Here is a 25,001-nt window from a genome sequence, read left to right on the forward strand (position 1 = left end):
TTAAGCAATGAATTAAACCTAATTTTGACCTAGAGATCCCACATTTGTATCTTGTTTTGTGTGCATTAAAATCATATTAAATGGCATTTCAGGATAGGTTGACAAACAAGGATTCAAAAACAACACTTCGTTAAAAAAAAAACCCAACATGCTTCTTTGACAAATTATATAATGTAAAGTGTATTTTATCATTTGTTTATATGACATAAACAAAATATGGACCTAATATATTCTTAATTGTGATTACTTACTTTTAGTCCATCTCTAGCAGAATCCTTTCCTGCAGATAAATGCCCTCTTGATCTATTCTTTGTGGAGGGTTTACTGATTCATCATCAGTCCATCTGGATAGAACAAAAAATAAAAACATATACTATATCAACCCAATTTGCTATGAACAAGGACTGTAAAAATTCTAACTGGCTCAGAAAATACAGTCAAGTCTTATTTCTATGTTAAAAAGACATCAGTGTTATACATTTTTTTTTAAAATACTCACATTCTCTCTTTATCCACGGTTTTTGTTGCTGTTTTCTCCTTTCTCTTTGTTCTTGTCATGAGTCATGACCCAGGTGGTTTAAAATTGGCGCAAACTTCTAAACCGGATGTGAACTGATAAGCCGTTCTTAGATAGGTCTGTAACGTTTCAGACAAGTCGTTCCTAAATCTTTATGGCACACTTTTGGCGCACAATGATTTTGATAGTTATAAAAGAAACATTTCTGGTACACTTCTGGCACACTATATAAATAAAAGGCATCTAAGGGAAAATTGTGGCATACTTCTGGCACATATGTGCATCAGATCATTTAATGTGCCGCTAGAAGTACATATGTGCCCCTAGCAGCACACAATGAACCGCAAGTGGCATACTGTGTGCTGCTAGCTGCATTTACTGCACACTTCTGGCATACTGTTCTGGTACATAGATTTGTTTGCCGCAAACTTGCTGCAAGCTTGCCGCAAACTTGCAGCAAACATTTCATTTTGGTAAGGGTAAGTCTCAAGCTGTTAATGATTGGTATCTCTGTTCTTTTTTTCTTTTTTGGGGGGGAGGTATATCAGTGTAATCTACAGCATCTGAAATCATCAAAAACAACAGTAACTTGATAAAATTTTAGTTTGGTGAATTATGAACCTTTTCTCTTTTGAATATTGATCTGATATTATTTGTTTAAATGCTTCTCAGAAATGCTTTCTAACGACTTTGAGGAAAAATCTTAACTTGCTGAAAATTGAGAAAATCTTTTTAGTTCATCACTCACTTGATGTGAGAATTTCTTGCTGAACATCTGTTCACCTGCTGAGAGTCTAATTTTTTTGCCTACAATTAAAAAAAAGTATTACAGGTATGTTACATAGAAGTACAAATGCTGCATTACATGTTACAGTGTATTATACTTTCATGTTAAATACTAAAATCTGATTAGTTTAGATGCATCTAACAATCCTTTTTGTTATACCTTTAAGAATTTGTTCCTATACAAATCTAGATGAAAAAAAAGTCCAACATTTCAAATGTTTTGCTGAGCAGGCATAAAACAATTGATGTTTAACCACTGATGAGATGTTGGACCGGTTGATGAGATGTTGGACCGCTTACATGTACATCACACAATTGGTGGAGCTTAATCTAATTTGCGTTTTTTGATGTTTAGCAGTGACGAACGTGAAGTTCAAGACAGTACAAGATACATGTACATCAAAATAAATATTAAAATGAAAGGTATCACAAAACATTTGTTGACTGTGTTCTCGAGCAAATACATTTTGTCGATCCTCAGGCAGACAGTTTGGTTCTTGGGTCTGAGAAAAAACACATGTTGCCCTTGAACTCAGTCAATAATATTTGAAATTGACACCCTTGTGTCATTTGACAATGGTTTTCTGGGGTGTCAATTTCTACTGAAGATCTCAAAAACATGCACTATTTATATAATAGTTATATACAGCTGTGTTCATATTTCTTATAATTATGTACCTCAATAGTCCATCTGCAAGCAGATTTTGTTCAATCATCCTGCCTAAGTCTGGCCTTCAGTCTTTTTTCAACTACAGGTAGTGTACTCCTGGGTAAATTAAGTACTGTAAGGTTGTTTCCTCCTAAGAATTAAACATGAACAGATCTTAGAATATTGTTTTTAAATGAACAAAAATTAATTTTAAGATTTAACAATCAATCTTATCATATCTGTATTTCATTTATTGATTTATAAAAAAAAATGAATGAAGTTTTTTAATAAATATATTTTATTTTATACACCACATTGTATAACAGTGTATAATGTTTTAAAATTTGCACTATAAAAAAACAACATTTTAAACCAAAAATACAGAAAAATACAATAATATAAATAATTTCTGAACCATTGTGTTTCATTTTGCTCCATAAATTAGACAACTGTTTGTTTCAATGTTATTGATATTTCCACATGCAATATCCCTATTTTTTCACTTTGATTTGTACCCCATTTGAACAACTTACTTTTCTAGCAACTTGATGATTGTTGTGTCTTTAACAAATAAGGCTAGTTAGTATTATATAATTTGTTGTAATCATATACAAAAAATGCTATTTTTGTGAATAAATAGTATTCATAAAACTGACGAACAAACGGAAATGTCGATATATTTCAATCCTCAAATGTTGAACTGTCGATCGCGGGAACAAGCATACGAAATACATCGATCTATAATATCCATGCGAATTCCCATTTATCAATAAAAACTATGTAATTCAATTTCAAATTATAAATTAAATTGCCAGACATACATAACTTACTTACATGTACAATCCTACTGCACAGTGACACGACATGACATCAGGCGATCGAGGCAACGTGGGTCTGCAATCTCGCATGTTTGTGACCTTCAAGTTTCTTTTGGTTAATCGGGTATCCCGGGCATAAAGAAATGGGTGACTTAAAATTGGTTTAATCATCCCTGGGCTTCTACAATGCTTCAATAATGATCACAGCTTGTAGATTTTACAAAACAATCCTGTCGGGGTTTTCTACGGGAAACGACCTGGACATGTTGACATTCGCCTACGGAACTGCGCATTTTATGGCAATTGTCGCAAATCAAAGAAAAAAAAATTACGAACAACTTATATTTTTAATAGAAATAGACTCAACAATACATAAACTGATAAATAAAACAATAATTTTTCATTTAGATTGATTAAATATGTAATTTGCATTTTACGACTTACAAAATCTATGGAGACCCATTGACGACGAAAAATGCTGACAAGAATCCATCCTTAACATCAGAGTCTCTCGCCTAGTTCAGTAAGAACACTAGTCTCTGTGACATCAGAGACTAAGACTCTTTCGGTGTATTCAATATTTACACCAGTCTCTGTGACATCAGGGACTCTATCAGTTAGTTCAGTAATAACGCCAGTCTCTGTGGCATCATGGACTCTTTTGGTTAGTTTAGTAACCATACCAGTCTCTGTGGAATCATGGACTCTTTTGAATAGTTCAGTAATTACACCAGTTTCTGAGACATCAGAGACTATCTTTGTTTGTTCAGTATTTACCTTAGATTCTATAACCTTATAGACTCCATCAGTGCATTCAGTATATTTACATCCCCTGAATATTTTCTCCTTTATTTTCAATCAAAACCCTTTGCGTTAATCAGTGCATGATCTACATTAGGCATGTCACCTGTATCGATTTCTTGATCAGTAGCTGTTCCATCAATGAAACGTACAAAGACATTCGCATCATTAACACACTATTTAACCTTTATAATTTTACTTTAAATGATTATTGAAACAGATATTAAGATAATTAAACAAAAAATGTCTTTCTTTGGTTGTTAGCACGGGAATGAATGTCAGAGCTATTGCAGAAAAAAATACAACCATTTTAGGCGTGTTATGTATTTTTTCTGCAACAGCTGCTACATTAATTCCTGAAATAACAACCAAAGAAAGCATCTTATTGTTTAAGAAATAAAAGTCAGAAAGTACCACATATTGCCTATGAATTTCTTAAAAATTAAATCATCGTTTTCATTAAAACTATTCATGGTTTCCCTATCTACTCGGCCTGGTCAATGGTGGGATTGGTAGTTTTAGTCGAACCGGATATTGGTTTTTTCATGCAACAGCTAAAACCTATAAAAGTTTTGAGTTTTCCGGATTTTCAAGTGGGGCACATTCCTCTCGGAAAAAAAAATTAAGAATAAAATCAAACATTGGTATCTTACGCGTATTTTTGAACAAGTCTTTTTCTCCAAGAGGAATGCGCCCCATGCTTAAAATTCACATTTATGAATGTCGTTTGGTCAGCTGGCGCATGCAGAAAGCAAAGTTTCCTTATATAATTTCATGTTATTAAAACATCACATTGCAAAGATTTAATCTATCAAAGGAAAAGCTACTTTAAATTATATGAACACAACCATAAATCCCTTTTTGCATAAATACATTATTTATACGTGGTAAATATGGTAGCCTGGGCTAAACAGATTTTTAATAGCCTAGTAGTTCAATATTAAAACATTTTTTTTTTAAATTGGAGAAATGTATTCGAATTAGTCTAAGTATAACTATGCCTTCCATATTTGCATCTGTTCTGGATCATTCTTTAACAGAAGCCTTCTACAGTAGCCAGGTTATAACCATAATATGTCTATTAAATTTTTTTTTCAACATTTGACAAGTCGTCAAATTTTTCTCTTGACGTCACAATGTGCAGAAAATGACGTCAAAGTCGCTTATATAGACTTGCAATATTTTTCGTACACGTGATGATTGTAGATTAAATATTTCTAAATGCGTTCAAAAAATATCAATTTTGAAAAAAATGTAACATAGGCTTACTCATTGTTCTGTGTGTTACATAATCATTATCATGCATTGTTGAATAGAGCGATTAATGTTGATATCTACAATTACATAGCTTAATACCAGGTCAGATGTATAGACCTTTACTGAATACTTTGATGTGTATATAATTTGCCCATAAATTGATATTTTTCATTTTGTCTAAATTTTAAAATGTAGTCAACATGAGAGAGAGAGAGAGAGAGAGAGAGAGAGAGAGAGCACCAATTACAATACTGTAGACGTACATGTAGTTATTTTCACAGGGTCATCAGTTTGATCCGCGGGTAAAAAATTACGCGGATTGATTCTTTAAATGATTCAATTCAAATGATTCATTTAAATATATATTGTACCCTACACTGAATATATGAGAAAAAAGTACTTTTTCGCTCAAATTTATCTGTCTCATGAATACGCAATTTTTTCAAAGAACAGAATTTAAATGACTTGAAACAACATACATGTACGTGTTCGGTACGTTAACGCCAGCTCACAAAATTACAAATTATCATGAAATAATTCTTCAGGAGTATGTAAAATTAAGCTTTTCAAAAAAATATTCTGATAAAAAAATTAGTAGAGCTAAATGTCCCAATATATTCATCAAATCGTGTTTTTCAAATATGCCAGCCCAAGCCTGTGGCCTCGTTTTGCATATGTTTGCTTTAGGGTTGGGTTTGTCTTTAACTGACAAACAAAAGAAGCATCCGGTTAAAAAAGCAACGTATGAAGACGTTTAGGAATACTGTAAAATAAGAGATTTAGACAACCTTAACATAAATAAAAAAATTATCAATTTATGATGGGAATAATCTTAGAAAAAGGGAGGGATTTTCTGTGTCCTTCTCTGCTTTGATTCTGTGATTTATAGATTAATAATTATGACATATGTTATGATATAAAAGAGGTAAAAATGTACGACCGACATCACTTATCTTGAATTTTAATGTGTATAAAAGCACAAAAAAAATTATTCAAAATCTTTTTCAGATTAACTATCATCGTATCCACTGTGTTATCGCAAATCTTGCTTGAAAGTATACACTTCGAATCGACAAAGTGATGCGTTGAGTGACTAAACAGTTATAATTCTGACTTCTGTGACTGCCATACAATTGCAAAAGAATATGATTAGTGCATTTTTAAAGGTCCGCCCATCCTCGAATATATATCCATAATAGTTAATATTTCTACGAAAGATAATAACGTGGCATATAAAATTAATAAATGATAGTGGTTGTTGGAAAACAGTGAAATGGTCTTAAAAATGAAATCTGTGTCAGGACTGGCAAAAGTTGATTTGATACATGTACCCCGGTTGGGAGGTAGGGATATATTTCTGCGATTGAATATCATGACTGCCACCCCCTACCCTGTTTTTCTTCGCCAGTACTTCAATAACATTAAACGTGTTTAGATTCGGTGAATATTGTTTGCCTTTTATTTTTAAAATGCGAGTGTGTATGATATTTCATATTGAATGTATGAATTATATTCTCAATTACAGTACAAATTGCACTGGCCCCCTTTCCCTAAAAACTAGAGCTACATGTATTGTGAGCACTGATCTCACTAAATGAGCTGGCTAAATTAGTGAGGGCAAGCCACATATCCCCCTTTTGTGTCAAAAATATACTTAAGATTTAATAACTTTACAAAAAAAAAAATGAGAAAGGCAGCTAAGCCTTCAATCGTCCCCATTCTTGTTCCGAGGCCTATGTCTTTAATAACAATTATTTAATTGTCTCTTTTTTGATTTATTAATTCCGATGTAATTCAAATTGAAATTGAATTTGCATCTTGATTGGAAATTATATGAGTTCATTGAGTTTATGTGGCTATTCCCCCTAAAATCATTTTAACTACTTAATTGAATGCAATAATTTTAATATTAAATCGCTGCATTGCAAAGCGTTACATTGCTAGACTTAATGTTATTAATGAGGCGTTTTCCCTTGATTTTAGGATGGTGCAAACAAAATTAAAAAAAAAAAAAAACAAGAGGGGGTGGGGGGGGGGGTGGAGTGCGCACGCCCGAGGCGCTGGTCGTGGATCTGCGATGATTAAGCGCCGTTCTTGCATTAGCAGTTTGCTAATGCTGCTCTCGGAAGTATTCGTTCAACGAAGAATGCGTTTTGCTCGAAAATAAGTGTTGAAAGTGATTGAAAATTTTGAAAAGCAGAAAGATGGCAGGGAAAAAAGCAATTTCATAACCCTGTCTATAGTGACTGTCAATAGACGCACTGTATAGATTATTTAATATAAATCCATTTATTATTTCTTTTAAAACTTTGATGATTGTAAAACATTTTGCTAAAACATAAGAATGATTACTATTTTCTAAAATATGACGATGATTACTTAGGGAAAAAGAATAACTTCACAAGTCCATGCGTAAAATATCCCGCGATACCTCTTTAGAGCTCTAATTATCCCTTTTTGTCTCAATTGGTTTACATGTATATGGAAAACTTCTTGATTGGAGAATGTGATCAAAATCATACTAAGCTGTTTGTGTTTTTAATTATTTACTCTAAAAAGAATAATAATTCAATCGGCAGCTTATACACGAGTTAATGCAAACTGCTGTGCGAGTTCGTTTTCTCAAAACAATAATGGACTCATCTTTCTGGCAAAGTGAAAGTATACATGTACATGTAGATGCTTGTACATATACGAGAGCTGTTCAATAAATAATGTCCTCGGTGCTCAGAAAGTAGCAAACGACGCTTTTCAAAAGTTTAGTCTTTGTTATAGCCATTTTACTCATGTTTAAATTTTAGCGCCATTATGTCAGTGTATTACGTCACAAGTTTTTGAGTACACATAATTTTCTTGAGTACTGCACGAGCAGTGACATTCGCTGGAAGGTATCGTTCTCTGGTCTGTACTTTTGTTCAATGCATCTCTGGAATTGGGGAAAAACTACTTATTCGGTAAGCCAATTATTCAAACACCAGCACACCCATATGTATTTGTATGCATTTCTTGTATTTTATTTATGAATCAGTATTTTTTATGCTCTGATAATGGTCTACATAGTCGAAACATATTGGATAATCATTACTTCTTATGTAAAGCTACATTTACAGATTTATTATATTGAACACAATATTCTTAAACTATTTATAAGATTCATTGATAGGTCTGCTTATCTGTTGTTTAGGATAGGTGTTAAATGCATTAGGCTTAAACTGTGTATCGCAAGGGCGATAACTCTCATATCCATTTGTAAACACCAATTTCGAAAGTTAGATATTTTTATGTATACTTAGTAATATATTGAACGTTAACTTATAAAGTATTATTTTGGGGTTTGTGATATTGATAGCATATATTCTGGCATATATTTCTAGTCTGAATTGCCTTGGCACTGTCAATTTTCTAGTCCGAATTGTCTCTGTTTATTGGTATTGCATTGTGTTACAAGAATTTTTGTTTACAATTTTGTTTATTTACTTTACAGTAAATCGTATGTTGACGTATGATGACGTATGAGTATGATGAATGGTATGATGTCAGTCTTATGACTCATAATGGATTGTATGAGAACTATGACATATGATGAAACCTATGAACGAATGTTCCTATGAATGAAGTTGAATAAAGACATACGCATTTACAATTTCTCAATCTCTCTCTGGGCATTGAACAGTACATCATTTACGAATAAGTATCAACAGCCATGTGTGATGCAGAAGAAAGTGATACAGAAGAGCAGCCAGGACAGAGGCACAGAGATTCACAGCTCTGAAAGATTCTGTAGAGGATTGGATCTTGCGACACACAACACCTGACAATAAAATCCAAACCCAGTACAAGTACTTGAAATCAAAACAGAAATAGAAATAACGAATGCGAAAACTAAAATTATCGAAGAAATGGAAAGGAGTGTTATGAGGAATTTGGACTTAGAAGAATCTCTTAAAGATCATGCAAGTGACAAACCTGAAACAAAAGAAACTGCAACATTAAATCTGTGTGCACCACCATGGGAAGACAGAAGAAAATCTTTATACTCACATGAAACATCTTATATGTGTCAACCACAGAATGCACCTTATGTACATGTTCCTCAGTCTACGTTTTTACCTCAGAGTACACCTTACGTACATTTGCCTCAGTATACGCATGCATTTCAAAACACTTCACATGAATCGTTACCAAGAAACGTACCTCAAGACACGTACAATGCGTATATTCATACGCCACCTCAGACGCCAGCTCTTCACGTCAGTGATAACCTTGTGCCGCATATTGTGTCTTCTCAACCATGTTCTTCAGTGCCAATTCAGACACCGACCAATAGTGATCATGGAATCTTGACTGTTGCACGAGAACTGAACAAGCCAAGGTCGATTATACAAACCTTTGATGGAAATCCGATGGATTACAAGAGATTCCTGAGACAGTTCAACACAAGAATTTCTTCAAATACAGACTCCTTTGAAGAACGTTTGAATTACCTGTTGCAATATACTTCAGGTGAAGCACACAAGATTGTCTTAGGATATTCACATATGGATGCAGAACATGGATTCAAAGCAGCGCTAGACGAATTTAAAGACAGATATGGAGATGCTGATATATTAGCTCAATCGTATGTGAAAAAGGCATTAGAGTGGCCAGTTATAAAGACTGACGATGCAAAGGCCTTGGACGCTTATGGCATTTTCCTTAACGAGTGTCAGTTTGCAAACGTGGAAGCGGCTAGAGTTTTGGAATATTCTGAAAACTTAAAATTGTTAGTGAAAAGTTACCATACTACTTACATGAGAAATGGAGCAACGTGGTGTATGACGTTAAAGAAAAGCATCAGATCGTGAAATTCCAACATCTTGTCAACTTTGTTTATAAAGAAGCGAAGAAAGCTACAGATCCTATCTATGGAAGAGATATTTTGAGCAACACTAAAACAACAATCAAAGGTTTTCAAGATGGACAGCGTAGTCAACCCGGTAAATCAGTAAAGTTTTCCGGGACACACAAAAACTTTGCGATTACTATGAATTAATCATCAAAAAATGTTAAGTCAGGCGCATGTAGTGATGTGTATACAACACAGAGACAAAAGCCAGGAAGTGTTTTCTCGGATCCTTGTATATTTTGTAACGGAGGTCATTCACTGGATGTGTGTAGAAAGTATGTGAATGTATCCTTGAAAGATATTCATTTCTAAAGTCCAAGGGCTTGTGTTTTGCATGTCTAATACCTGGACATCTCAAGACTAATTGCAAGCAAAAATTGACTCGTAGTCATTGTCAAAAACTTCATCCTACTATTCTCCATGTAAATCCACAGAAGGAAGATGACAGCCGAAAGAATTCAAGTCATGGAGATGGCAGTGAAGCAACAGCTTTGTCGGTGGCTGCTCATAAGGGGGCTGGAGAAACTGTGAAGCAGGCATTACCCATTGTGCCTGTTAGACTAAAGTCCAAATACAGTGACAAATATGTGACAACATATGCCTTTCTAGATTCAGGAAGCAACGCTACGTTTTGTTTAGAGACTCCTGCGCATTCCTTAAACATTGAGGGAAAGAGAACAAAGTTGAATCTCGTTACCATGGGACAAGAAAAAGTCCAAGACGCTTACGTCATATCAGATTTGGAAGTGAGTGATATCACGGAGATAATACATTTGAACTGCCGCCTGTCTTTACGCAGTCTACATTACCAGTGTCCAGAAAGGACGTGATTTCTCCAGAAGACTTGAAAGAATGGCCACATTTACATGACATTGACTTGAATGTGATTGAGTGTGATGTAGGACTTTTGATTGGTGTCAATGCACCAAAGGCATTAGAACCGTGGGATGTTGTTCCTAGTGCAGAAAATGGTCCCTTTACAGTGAAAACCTTACTAGGCTGGGTCATCAATGGACCACTGGAAGTGACTCCAAACGACAACAGTAATTTGTGTATCCATCAATCGCATTGACGCAAGGAGGCTAGAAGAGCAGATTCGTAACCAGTTTAACTACGACAATTGATGACATACATGAGCCATCCAGAGATGACAGGAAGTTTCTAGATCTTGTATCAAAGTCTATTTGTTTTGAGGACGGACATTATCAAATTGGACTTCCATTTAAGTCTAATGATGTCAGATTACCAAATAACAAGAAACAAGCTGAACAACGGTTATCGTCTCTTGTAAAACGATTCAATCATGATGAAAACTTTCACAGTGAGTATTGTGAGTTTATGAACAAGATTATGTACGATGGATATGCTATCAAAGTTTCAACTGAAGATACAGAGCAAGTAGATGGCAAAGTTTGGTATCTGCCGCATCATGGAGTGTATCATCCAAAGAAGAAAAAGTTGAGAGTGGTGTTTGATTGTGCGGCTAGATTTCAAGGCACATCATTAAATGATCAACTTTTACCTGGACCAAACTTAACTAGTTCACTTGTGGGTACACTTCTGAGATTCAGACAAGAGGAGATTGCAGTGATGGGAGACATAGACAGTATGTTTTACCAAGTTCATGTACCAAAACAAGATGCAAGCTTCCTTAGGTTTCTGTGGTGGGAAGATGGAGACACAACTAAGAAGATCGTAGAGTATCAGATGGTAGTACACTTGTTTGGCGCATCATCATCGCCTAGTTGTGCTAATTACGCTCTTAGAAAAACTGCTAGAGACTCTGAAGAACTCTTTAATTCTGAGATCATCAACACCGTGTTTAAGAACTTTTATGTTGATGACTGTCTGAAGTCCGTCAAGAATGTTGATTATGCTATCGACTTAATTAAGGATATACAAAGACTTCTTACTCGGGGAGGATTTCACATTTCAAAGTGGATAAGCAACAACAGAGATGTCATGATGACAATTCCAATCTCAGAGCGAGCAAAAGAAGTCAAGGGCCTCGACTTAGATTATAATGCACTACCGATGGAAAGAGCCGTAGGAGTTCAGTGGTGTGTGGAATCAGATGTGTTCCGTTTCAACATAGAAGTTAATAAGAAACCCCTTACACGAAGAGGAATCTTATCCATGATAAGTAGTGTTTTTGATCCTTTGGGATTTCTTGCACCGTTCGTACTGAGAGCAAAGAAAATACTTAAGGAGTTAAGTATAATTCATCTTGGATGGGATGATACCACACCTTAGAAATTTTCTGACCAATGGAACAGCTGGTTTTGTGACCTACAGAAGTTATCAGAATTTAGGATAGACAGATGTGTTAAACCTACTAGATTTGGAACAGTGTGTCCTGCCCAATTGCACCATTTTTTGGACGCCAGTGAAGTTGGTTATGGGATTGTGTCTTATCTGCGATTAGAAAATGTGAACAATGATGTCCATTGTTCTTTCATAATGGGAAAGTCGCGTGTGGCTCCTTTGAAGCAAACAAGTATCCCAAGACTAGAACTGACAGCAGCAACAGTTGCCGTGCGTACCGACAAAATGCTGAAAGCAGAATTAGACATTCCTATAGATGAAACTGTTTTATGGAACAGACAGTATGGCTGTGTTACGCTACATTAGAAATAAAACATCAAGATTTCACACGTTTGCAGCTTACAGACTTGCTGTTATTCATGAAGGATCAACGCCACAGGAATGGAGATATGTTAATACCAAACTCAATCCTGCAGATTATGCTTCAAGAGGACTTTCAGCAAATGAAATAGTGCAGCAAGGACGCTGGATCCAAGCTCCAAAATTTCTATGGACTTCCGTTGATTGTTGGCCAGAAACACCTACAGAAAATTTGCGTGAAATACTAGATGATCCGGAAGTGAAAAAAGCATCAGTTAGAGCATTAGTAGCTGATATACACAAGGCAGAACCAAGTATTGACCTGATGGGTGTTGAGAAACTTATCAATCATCATTCTTCTTGGTATACGCTAAGGAAAACTGTGGCATGGATTTGGAGGATCCGCAGCAAACAACTTCATCGTATTCAACGAAATAAATTTATTGACAACCCATCATCTAATGAAAGGGTTGGATCCCCACCAGATGTCTTGGGACACATTTCGCTTCAGGACTTACAGAAAGCTGAAATCGCCATTTTGCGATATGTAAAGCGTGAAACATTCTGTGATGAACTGAGTACTCTTGCAGAAGGAAACTCACATGTGAAGCGAAACAGTTATATACGGAAACTCGGTCCAGTTTTGGATGAAGATGGACTTTTGCGGGTAGGAGGACGACTTCAGAGAGCCAATATGCCAATTGAATGTAAACATCCTATTATCTTACCCAAGAACCATCACATTTCGACTTTGATGACCTGGAGGCCTTAACACCGAACCACTTACTGTTAATGAAAACAAAACCCAACTTACCTCCTGGTGTTTTTGTGAAAGAACACAACTATTGTAGACGACGCTGGAAGCAGATTCAGTACATGGCAAACCTTTTCTGGAAACGCTGGACGCGCGAATATCTACCCTTACTTCAGGAGAGACAGAAATGGTGTGAAGAAAAAAGAAACTTCAAAGTGGGTGATATCGTTCTGGTTGTCGATTCTAATGCTCCGAGGAATTCATGGCCCATGGGTATCATTCAAGAAACTTTACCAGATGACAAGGGCTTTGTGCGTCAAGTGAGAGTTAAGACTTCAACGAACAGTTTGATCCGTCCTGTAGATAAATTGTGTCTTATTCTAGAAATGGATTAATTTCTGTAGAATTTGTATATTTTTTGGACTCTGTTAGCATTATTTTGGAATTTTGTACATTTATGCAGGTATCATGATTTGACAATATTTGTTCTACATAGAAAATTTTTGTCATAGATTTTTTTTTTTTTTTTTAAATCAAAATATTGTATGAAAATTGTTTTGAATTAAGCTTTTTGGAAGTAATTGTGTCACTATGCTCCACAATTAGGGGGCTGGGTTGTTATAGCCATTTTACTCATGTTTAAATTTTAGCGCCATTATGTCAGTGTATTACGTCACAAGTTTTTGAGTACACATAATTTTCTTGAGTACTGCACGAGCAGTGACATTCGCTGGAAGGTATCGTTCTCTGGTCTGTACTTTTGTTCAATGCATCTCTGGAATTGGGGAAAAACTACTTATTCGGTAAGCCAATTATTCAAACACCAGCACACCCATATGTATTTGTATGCATTTCTTGTATTTTATTTATGAATCAGTATTTTTTATGCTCTGATAATGGTCTACATAGTCGAAACATATTGGATAATCATTACTTCTTATGTAAAGCTACATTTACAGATTTATTATATTGAACACAATATTCTTAAACTATTTATAAGATTCATTGATAGGTCTGCTTATCTGTTGTTTAGGATAGGTGTTAAATGCATTAGGCTTAAACTGTGTATCGCAAGGGCGATAACTCTCATATCCATTTGTAAACACCAATTTCGAAAGTTAGATATTTTTATGTATACTTAGTAATATATTGAACGTTAACTTATAAAGTATTATTTTGGGGTTTGTGATATTGATAGCATATATTCTGGCATATATTTCTAGTCTGAATTGCCTTGGCACTGTCAATTTTCTAGTCCGAATTGTCTCTGTTTATTGGTATTGCATTGTGTTACAAGAATTTTTGTTTACAATTTTGTTTATTTACTTTACAGTAAATCGTATGTTGACGTATGATGACGTATGAGTATGATGAATGGTATGATGTCAGTCTTATGACTCATGATGGATTGTATGAGAACTATGACATATGATGAAACCTATGAACGAATGTTCCTATGAATGAAGTTGAATAAAGACATACGCATTTACAATTTCTCAATCTCTCTCTGGGCATTGAACAGTACAGTCTTCATGATTTTACTTATTAATCTCTTTACATTCAAACACATGTCTGTAACATTTTTTATCCAGTTTTGGATTGCACACGGCGGGTGTGACCGGTCGGCAGGGGATGCTCACTCCTCCATGGCACCTGATCCCACCTCTGATGTTTCAGAGGTCCGTGTTTGCTCTGCTCTTATTTTGTATATTGTTTAATGGACGTTGAGATTGAAAACTGTTCGTTATCTCCATATCCTTCTTTTAGAACTCATTTTTGGTATGACCCTTAGTATACTGGAAAATGGCAGATCCAATGATTTCCTGTACTTGTTTTTTCCTTCAAAAAGGTGTTTTTTACAAGTTTGGAAATAGAAACAAGTCAAAAGGTCAAATATCTGGAAAATATTGTTAATATGAAAAAACATTAACTTTCTGTTTATCCCGAAAACCCTTTTACTCTTCAGGGCATGCGGGTTTGGACGCTGTCATGAAGAAATTCAATGTAGTGGATTCTTGATTCTGGATCCTTCCTCTAATAAACCTTTCGATCTTTTTGCAAAAATATGCTTTCCAGACTCCTCCAGATATTAAAATATCTCCCCGAATACAAATTTGAACAAAAGTACCACTAATATTTAGGAAAATTGCATATAAATATGTCTGTGTTCTTGCATACCTTTGCTTTTGTCAGACCTTCGCCGTTTTTATCAAGTACATCTTATGGTTAATTTTAATTTGATGATTTTAAGCAATAGATTCATGTTCCAATATCTGTTTGATTATAAAACAAACGCAGATAGCTACAATAACTGATATTTTAAAATTATTGTAAAGACTTTCGTACACGCTGTCTTTTTCACTCATTTTTCAAAATATAGGGTGACCTTTGAGTACCAAGCTTTTTACTATCAAACGTTTCTTAAAAACAGTGTAAACTACTCCCGGTATGATGTCTACCAAATTTGCTATGTGTCTTAAAGTCAATCATACATCATCAAATATTATTTGTCGAAATTTGACAAACAATACATAAGTTGTTATAATTTTTGTTGGCAAGGAGGGTACCCATTATTGATGTCCATTATATAATTTTTTTATCATTGAAATCCGCCTGCTCATTTGTCTATAAAACAGGCATCCATTGATGTAAATGACACATATTTCAGTGAATATTTCTTTGGGATTTTTAACAATTTTACAGCAGCTTTAATGTAGCCTTTATTCTCACTCTAGTTTACTGATTTTTTACCATTCATTTATAATGCAGTGTCTCGAAAAACCCTTGTTTCCCAGCTTCTCACGATGAAACTATGTCAAAAAAGTGGTCACATAAACAGTTATAAATTCAGAAAAGATTCAATAATGAGAGAAGTCAAGTTTGATATCATATTATATCTGTATTGTTTGTCATATACAGTTCAGGACATTATTTGTTGAACAGCCCTGTTAAGTTAACCGTAACTGAAACAATGCTATCACTTTCATGTTTTATTCAGTTATACAGAATTGGCTTTACATAGGTTGACTTAAATATCAAATGCATAAAGTCTGTGTAAATAATTGTTAAAATTATTATTATAAAACATTATTAATGTCATTAATGAACGTTACAATGTATCTAATTATTTACATGTACCGCGATAAGCACAAGCTGAATAGACACGTTGTCATTTTCACTTGTACATGCAACTAAGCTTGTTGAAACCTGATGTTATAATTTAAAAGTTATCTTTTATTAACAAAATATCGAAGTTCTGTAATATATTATAATATACATTTTTTGTGAAATACTAATCAGTTAATTTAATATGAGAATTCAGAAGTGTTAAAATTCACAACATCATTATGACGTTCCGTAAAAGTACAAAATTCATCCATATACGTATGCTATTTTGAAGACCTCTTACAGAAAACATGAAAGAGATATTGAAAGTTGGTTTGAGATATGTCCAGAGGCAATATTGTCCTATTTTGAAATCAGGCCAATTTTTGTACTTTTGACTTAAGCTCTTTACACCACGCAGCACTATTAAGGCTTACTATGGAAAATCAACGGAATATGGACATGCAAAAGCGGGAACTTTATCTGGCTGTTACCACATTTTTTTTTTCAAAATGATGTCATATCGACAAGTTCCATTCAATCAGTAATTGCTTATAACGTGCTATGTGGGATTTAACAAGAAAGTTTTTTTAATGCATTGTGTATGGTGTTTATTAGGCAAATATAGTTTTAATATGCGAATCATTTTCTGGTATAATGTGGAATAACTTTTTATGTGATGTCACAATAAACATTTCCGTAAAAATTAGGCCCAACCCAACCCAATTTTATAGCCTTAACAATGCTGCACAGCCTTTGCAACATCAGGGACTCTATCAGTAAGTTCAGTAATTACACTAGTCTCTGTGACATCATGGACTCTCTCGGTTAGTTCAGTATTTACATCAGTCTGTGACATCAGAGACCATCTTTGTTAGTTCCGTAATTACACCATTCTCTGTGATATCATGGACTCTATGGGATAGTCAGTAATTACACTAGTCTCTGTGATAGCATGGACTCTCTGTTTGTTTCTGGAACCTCATAAACTCTCTCGCTTACTTCAGTTTTTACAATAGTTTCTATTTCCACATAGACTGTCTTGGTTAGTTCAGTATCTAAACTAGTTTCTGTAACCTTAGAGACTGTCCCGTTCAGTTCAGTATTTACATTAGGACTCTCATAGACTCTCTCGGTTTGTTTAGTATTTGCACTTGTTTCTGTAACTTCATAGACTCTCTGGGTTTGTTCAGTATAAAAACTAGTTTCTGTAACCTCATTGTCTCTCTGGGTTCGTTCAGTATTTACACTAGTTTCTGTATTTTCTTGGACTATCTTGATTACTTTAGTTCTTTCGCTAATCTCTTTGACATCAGGGACTCTCTCGATTAGTTCAGTAATGACACCAGTCTCTGTGACACCTCTCTCTGCAGGTTGAATATTTTGCTGGTCAACTACATTAAATATAGCTATAATTAATTTATTTGCAAGATTTCAAGAGGTTCGCAGCACTTTTCAAATATCTTAATGCTTCTTGATTTTATGTGTAAAATTTTGACAAGATACTTTGAGGGTATGCCCTTGTAATAAATCGATTTATTAGGGCCCTTCCATTACTTTTTCAATGAATCTGCATACAAGCACACGACAGTATCGCTTGTCTGGAGAATGCACGTACAGTTTATAAATAAAATACTAAAATAGACATTGCATCCAAGTTAACGACTTTTTGTTTTACGGCAAATAATATTTTATTTGAGAACAAAAGACATTTTTAATTGCACAAAATGTGACCTGATCAGCCTCTCACTGTGTACAAACTGCGTCATTTTTGCGAGACGACGTCACATTGACAAGTGCATTGCGATCAATGCATCGTTTATATACTGTTGTGTGGGATTTAACAAACGACAAATCTGCATGTAATAGTAAGTTTGTATGTAGTACACAACTATTCAGCTGTTTGAAATAGCAAATAATTTCATTTTGTGGTATTTTGAAGACCTTATATTATGTGTGACGTCATAGTAAACATTTCCCGTACAAATTAGGCCCCGCCTCCTTACTGTTACCTTAACTGTGCTGCGTTCCTAAGATTAAATTAATTCGCGCAGAAGTGTGAGTGACGTAAGAAATATTAAATACATGTTATATTATATTTCAGGTCAACCTTTTTCTGTATTAAGTATAAAATATATAAACAGTATCGAACCCAGCAGCAGTATTTGGGTTTTCATTTCTCCAATACCTAGACTAGGCTGTGACAATTATTTATCATGTATTAAGAATACATGTTATAAATAATCATGTTAGTATATCAATGTTTTTTTTTAAATTTCTTTCTATATATACACATTGAAAGTTGAAGCCATTTATGGTAAGAACCTCATTAGTTGTTAGAACTTCTTTTCAAACCATTTGTATGTTATTTATACAATGAAATACGTTCAAACCATACTTCGCATGCGACTTTTAATTATCAAAAAAATATAAAAAAAAAATTTAAAATAAAAAAATCAGAAAACAAAAAATCGTAAATTGCAAGATATCCTTGAGATATTGACGTCGTACTTATTCCCTTTGGAACCTCTTTGTATCTTCTTAATTTACTTCTTTTCCAGAATATATAGGCAAAAACAAGGAGCTGTAGAAGTAGTAGACAGAGGATAATTCCAATGATCACTCCTACATTGCTTGATTCTTCATCTGCAATACTAGTTCCTGTGGTCAATATTTTCAACGTGGCATTGGTTGTGGTATTAAACAAATCATCTGTTGTACTTGGGTGGAGAGTGATGGATTCTGTCCTATATTTAAAGCAAGTTTATATGTACATGTACTTATTATAGGCATGAGTAAGTGAGTGAAAAAAGTTATGCTTATATGTACTCCTGCATCGCTTGACTCTTCGAGCACCGGTATTTAAGTATTAAGAAAGTGAATTAATATAGTTTTTTTCAAATCAAGATTGAAGGACTAATGATTTGCAAATTTACAGGAATATTGTCCCCGGCAACGTGTTGTAAACATTACTATGACCATAAAAAAGTTCAACTTACGTGTTCGGACATGATGGGTCTGCATAAAAACATTTCTTTTCTGTGTTGATTTTACTGCAAGCTGAAACTAGGCAAAAATGAAATTCATATTAATGAATAAATAAGATTTGCATTCGCAAATCTCAAAAATAATAAAATACAAACAATTGTAGAAGCCATTTCCTCGGAAAGCCTCTTCTGGACAACCAGTTATAAACTCTTTACAACTGATTTGATCTAAAGTACCATTTCCAGTCGTAAACAAGCAATAACCTTATAAAAAACATAAATCATGGTAAATATTTGAGAATTTCAATCATAGTAGAGATTTCATTTTGGTATCATCCATGCTTCTATTTATGAACAACTTTAAAAGACTATGAAGAATATTGTTTTGGTTGTAATAAAATTAATTTGTATAAGATGAAATACTTTCACAATGTTTTATTTTTGAAATGTTTACATGCTTTTCCAACAACAGCTAGAACATATGTTCAGTTTTAAATCTCTCTCTCTCTTTCTCTCTCTCTCTCTCTCTTTCTCTTTTGAAATTCCATTACAGGCACATCAATGAGATGCAGAATAGAAGAAATCGATAAATTATTTTAACAGATACAAACGAAAACGATACGTGTTAATTCTGCTTTTTTATATTTCCTATAAAATAGTATTTCTGTTTACCTTTTTGATAAAACGCGACGGTTTTGTTGTAGCAGAATTCTACAAGAGTTGATCTGTCTTCGTTAGGGACACATGTATACTGATTACGTCCATACTGGTCCTCTCCACAGTTCAGTCTGGTAGCAGCTGAGATAAACTCAGTCTCATTGGTAGGACAGGAATCCATCACGTAACCAAACCCTCGGTAAGTCATTTCTGGAACTGAATCGATTCATTTGTTATATTATACTGAAAGGAAAAAGAAACGCATAATAAACTTTTGAATAAAATTAAAACTTTTATTTCCAATATGTTTTCGAGTATTGTTATCAAACAATTTAATCCACCTTTAAACAACAAGTAACCGAAATCTTGTGAGACTTTGACTTATAATTCCTGAGTTATTGAAACTGATATGTCGATACCCCCAAAAATTAAAACAAAAATTCTCATCATCTCCCTTGCGCATCAGTAACAGCCTTTCTTGAGCATTGAGTTCACCGGAACATTTATCTTCTCATAGTATTATCATTCAAGGCTTCTGACGGTAGTCTTTATGGTTGAGAGTAGCTGTGTTATTCCAAAGCCAACAAATCCCCCCGCCCAATGAATCTCACGAATTTTCGATTTGAGGATAAAATTTATAGAATCTAGATGATTTGGTACTCGTGAATGTTTGTAAGGAAGTCTCGACAAACACTGGCTACATTTTCTCAGCGTGAACATGCTAAAAAAAGTTACGTATACGGTGCGTACGTGCGCGTGTGAGAGTAAAATCGACGAAAAGTTGCCAAGCTTGCGTACCAAATTAGAGCAGAGAGTTTCTGTCAGTATTAGGGTGAAAATATGAGTATGATTGTCTGCTGTAAAAATATCGGTTTCAGTGATAATGACTTGACAGTAACCGAGGTTGCATGATAAAAAGCCCTCTCTTGATGTGACGTTGTTTCGCGCCAACGTCACCGTCATGGTTGGTTGGAAACATTTCAAGTTATTCTCTGACAACCGAAAAATCTTTTTTGATTGAGAAGTTAAAAACAAACTGCACAGCAACATGTTGTTGCCTTTTTATTCACTTATCGACTCAATTACTAGACCCCCATGTAACTTCCGTCAACAATACCATGATTGCAAGAAATTTTTACTGACTGCAAATACCGGAAAACGATGTCTATAACTCTAATGCATCTCTTGGCACTACAAAATGTGATCACAAAATGGTCATCATCAACATGCACGTGTATTTGGCTTTTTAACACTTCCCCTACGTGACGCCATACATTTCATGGTTGAGTAATTTTGACCAGCGATTTTTGTGCACAGTAATCAAAATACACATTTGACCAATTTTCATAATTTTCGGCCACATAGTTTAATATTTTTTGCTATTATGCTATTATGCGTTTCTTTTTCCTTCCAGTATATTATGCGCCCGGGTCGATAGATCCAAGGCGTATTTTGTTTTTGTCCTGTCTGTATGTCTGTTTATCTTACTGTCTGTTGTGCACTTTAACCTTCGCCATAACTTTTGAACCATGAAAGATAGAGACTTTATATTTAGTATGCATACTCCACTATCTAAGCTCTTTAAAACTACACCAAGGTCAATTACCTCGTGACCTTGTGATTATAACTTATATGATAAAAATAGCTCTTTTGAACTATGTTGCCGCAGGGCGCATAGTGTTTAACAAACACATCTTGTTTTAAATTTATTCTTAGATTCTTATAAAGGAAGAGACGTTATAACTTTATAACTGTTTATAGATAAGTGAATTTTTTGGGTATACAAGTAGTTTATGTATACACTCAAACTTGTCTTAGCGGCCATCGGAAATCAACGGCAACTTGCAGTCAGCGGCCACTTTCAGATCCCCCCAACGATTTTTCTTATATCTTCTAACTGGAATAAACGGCCACCTGTGTAACGCGGCCACTAAAATCTTCACCCACAATCTTATTTACACTGTAAGAAGCGGCCATTTCGTCAATTGCCGTGATTACCGTCTTCTTTGGAAGACGGTATTGTATAGTTGAAGTTTTTTAAAGTCTTCGGACTATGCACTTCCTCTCTTTTGTGATTAGTAGAAATTGCAAGATGAGAAAATTTTCAATTATTTCATTGGTTGAAATGCTGTTCAAGGCAAGGGAGATAACTTTCTGATGATCTAATTTTCGTACGACTTAATAATTTTGCAAGATTTCCAATCTTAAAAAAATGACAAAACGAACAGCAAAATCAGCAGTAATTAATTCTTAATAACATGGTATTTTTTACAGCAATAAATAAACAGGTCTCTTTAAATTCATTATAAATAAAATTTGATTTTGATAGCTTGCATGCCTTACAATTTGTTTTCATTCTTTTCCCCTTTCTTGTTTAAAGAAGGGAATGGAATCAGCCAAGGTTTGCCGAAAGCTCTCGGCCAGTCAAAGTTTACGGAGATGACCGAGCGACAACAGTGGTAGGGCTAATGCCAGTAAAAACTAATGTAGAAATACAAAATTCAAAAGAATTATACGGCCTGATAGGTGCAGATCGGTTTACTGTTTTAAGATTGTTGCTAAAGACGGGAAGCTTTTTTAAAAAGCTCTACTTGTTCTATCATATCTTTCAAACACATTCGCTAGGGTTATTATTTGCTCGTTGGACAACTTAAACCTATGAGAGCAATTCAACAAATAAGATACGCTGAATGTTGTTACATGTAGTATTAATGAAAATAATATGTTCTCCTGTTGGACTATTCAGTCAATTTGTTTACGACTGACAATTCAAAAATGAAGAGATTTAAATGACAATTAAATCATTTTCAAACAGCTTAAGAAATTCATTCTTAAAGCTAGATTTTGTACTTTACCAGGGTTCTCCATGAGCCGTTTTAGTGTGTTGCAAGCAACACAGTAAAATTTTCTCCAACACAGTAACAATTCAAATTTTATGCGTGCGACACAGTAAAAATTTTGCCGACACAGTAAGATCTGTGATAATTAGAAAATCTAAACACACAATTCCTCTCTAACTGAGACTTTAATTAAACAATTATATCCTCTTTCAATTATAAAAGTTAGAGCACTTAAACACTAGGACTTCACCTTGCATAATCAATTAATTATCTTTTAGACCCTCACCGGACTTTACGCATGATAGAACAAAGACAAATGATTTGTTTTCACACTTCCATGTAAGGGTTAATTGGTAGTTGCAATAAAATACAGTGTATAATTTTAAAAAAAAATATTTAAATATGTCTTTTCTATAGAGCCACGGCTCTAGAATTATTTTAGCACTGTTAAGTCAGACATAACATAAGTCATTCAATTGATGTAAATAAATTGCTTAAAATTTTGAACATGTTCTAGGAACTCTTAAAATATTTTACTGTTCTGAAGTTTCTTTTTTTTTTTTTGTAATGTGATAATTCGATCACGAAAACTGATAAATAATCACGGCAAATTTACTTTGAAAAATGTTAATTAGTACGACTGTATCGGGTCAGAATTTCCTCTGCTTTTCAGAATGTACGTGTTTTTACTTTTCTCAAAATGTACAACCATACCATTTGTGTAACTAATTAGCGATTTTTAAAAATAAGTGTGTGCATGTATTCTTTTGTAATTTTCATAAATAGTGATTTAGTTGCGAATTTGATCGCGAAAATTCCGCGAAATTTTAGTTCTTCGCGTTAACTCTGCAACACAGTAACATTTCAAATGATGGAGAACCCTGCTTTACGATATCCATTCATCATTACCTAGAATGTTTACTGTGATAGATGTGACCCTGAGACGTACTACTACCCCAAAAAAGCGTGTGACTTTCGTGCAGCGTTTCGTGCAAACCGTTCAGCGTTTCGTGTAAGCTCCAAAGCGTTTCGTGCAAACCGTGTAGCGAGCGGGCGAGAAGCGTGTTAGAAACGTGCGACTTTCGTGTAAGAACCGTGTGAGAAACGTGTGGCTTTGTGAAAGAATCATTAAGATTCATTCGGAAGTCATTTCATTTTAAATATGGCTATCGATGGGTCAGGATGTTAAATTGTATAAGTATTTTATTGTTGAATTATTTATGCTTGTGATATCTTAGGAGTAAAAAAAATGGAACAACAAAATGAAATTACACGGTAATTTATAATATATATTGAGTTGCGTCAAGCGAAAAGGAACCTTCGTGACATAAACGTAATTACGTCATAATAGCGCTTCAAAGACGTGACGTCGCGCCGGTGCGTTTTGTCGATAAAAAAAATTCATACGATAAAGCAAAATAAAAATTTGTTTGCGTTATACTAATGTTAAAAAAAGACACGCCTATAACTGTCCGCAAAAAAATTGTTTAATGTCGTAGATTTATAGATTTACGGGTAATATTTCTAAAATAGATTATTAATTAATGTAATTTTTGATAGTTCATGAATGGCCTTATTCATGAGAAGTGAAAAATGTCTATGAACAAATCCATGTACAGTGTACGTGTTTTCCTTAGTAATCTGTGAAGACAATCGCTTCTTTGGCCTTTCCGGCTGAGCTCCAGACTCTACAGATAAGTTGTCTCCTGCATTTATTTCAATGTGTGTTTTTATTTTATTTGGTGTGGGGGTGGGGGTTACATATTACACATTCCAGGTTGTTTCTCCGTTAGTCAGAAAGGCCCGAGAATTGGCGACTCAATGCCCAAAGTTTGTTATCAGAGATTAAGTAATCGAATCAAGTTCACTGATACTAGCATAGTTGCAATATGCAATAGTGTTTTGTCAATACATATAGTAGGAAAAACATGAATGCAGCTGCTAGGAAACTGTATGTGTAGCAATGTCATAAAGGATGAAGCGGCGAAAACCATACGGACTTCTGTATCTCCTCATCAACACCATCACCTTTGGCGCAACAGTCTGTGGTTTGAAAAACTGACGTAATAAAATGTGAAAATAATCAACAGTGGTCATTTTCAAAACTAATTGGAGGTCTTATAATATTCATTGCCTAAATTTATTGAAATAAATTAAAACTAAACACGTTAACACGTTAACTTTGGTTTAAACTGATGTTGTTAACTTCAAAGTCGAAAATTAAGAGCGATGATTTAAAATCAGACTAATGTACATTAGTTTTATTTTCTGATTTTAAGTTTACTAATTTTATTTAAGGCAAATACAGTAGTTCAAAACA

General features: G+C 34.3%; 2 protein-coding genes and 2 long non-coding RNA genes across 5 annotated transcripts; 2 read left to right on the forward strand and 2 right to left on the reverse strand.

Annotated features, from left to right (window-relative positions):
* Positions 1 to 997: 997 nt before the first annotated feature.
* Positions 998 to 3,041, reverse strand: LOC134267441 (uncharacterized). Of its 2 annotated transcripts, XR_009992156.1 has the most exons (4): positions 2,787 to 3,041; positions 1,982 to 2,103; positions 1,266 to 1,324; positions 998 to 1,080 (listed from the first exon to the last, which is right to left on the reverse strand). It is a non-coding gene; the product is annotated as an uncharacterized LOC134267441 (long non-coding RNA). The 2 variants fall into 2 exon arrangements; XR_009992157.1 differs by lacking the exon at positions 1,266 to 1,324.
* A 6,742-nt stretch (positions 3,042 to 9,783) lies between these two features.
* Positions 9,784 to 11,966, forward strand: LOC134267449 (uncharacterized). The gene is made up of 4 exons (XM_062749658.1): positions 9,784 to 9,804; positions 10,148 to 10,459; positions 10,513 to 10,756; positions 10,861 to 11,966. The coding sequence occupies exons 1-4, from the start codon at positions 9,784 to 9,786 to the stop codon at positions 11,964 to 11,966; spliced, it is 1,683 nt and encodes a 560-aa protein (XP_062605642.1).
* Positions 11,967 to 12,321: 355 nt separating this feature from the next.
* LOC134267450 (uncharacterized) lies at positions 12,322 to 12,946 on the forward strand. Its single transcript, XM_062749659.1, has 2 exons — positions 12,322 to 12,885; positions 12,929 to 12,946. Exons 1-2 carry the CDS (start codon positions 12,322 to 12,324, stop codon positions 12,944 to 12,946), a joined length of 582 nt encoding a protein of 193 aa, XP_062605643.1.
* Positions 12,947 to 18,752: 5,806 nt separating this feature from the next.
* On the reverse strand, positions 18,753 to 19,429 carry LOC134267443 (uncharacterized). The gene is made up of 3 exons (XR_009992158.1): positions 19,341 to 19,429; positions 19,197 to 19,263; positions 18,753 to 18,944 (listed from the first exon to the last, which is right to left on the reverse strand). It is a non-coding gene; the product is annotated as an uncharacterized LOC134267443 (long non-coding RNA).
* Positions 19,430 to 25,001: the final 5,572 nt, after the last annotated feature.

Source organism: Saccostrea cucullata, unplaced genomic scaffold (genome assembly GCF_032062105.1).
Source record: "Saccostrea cucullata isolate Sc308-1 unplaced genomic scaffold, CSIRO_AGI_Scuc_v1 ctg1914, whole genome shotgun sequence".
Lineage (NCBI taxonomy): Eukaryota > Metazoa > Mollusca > Bivalvia > Ostreida > Ostreidae > Saccostrea > Saccostrea cuccullata.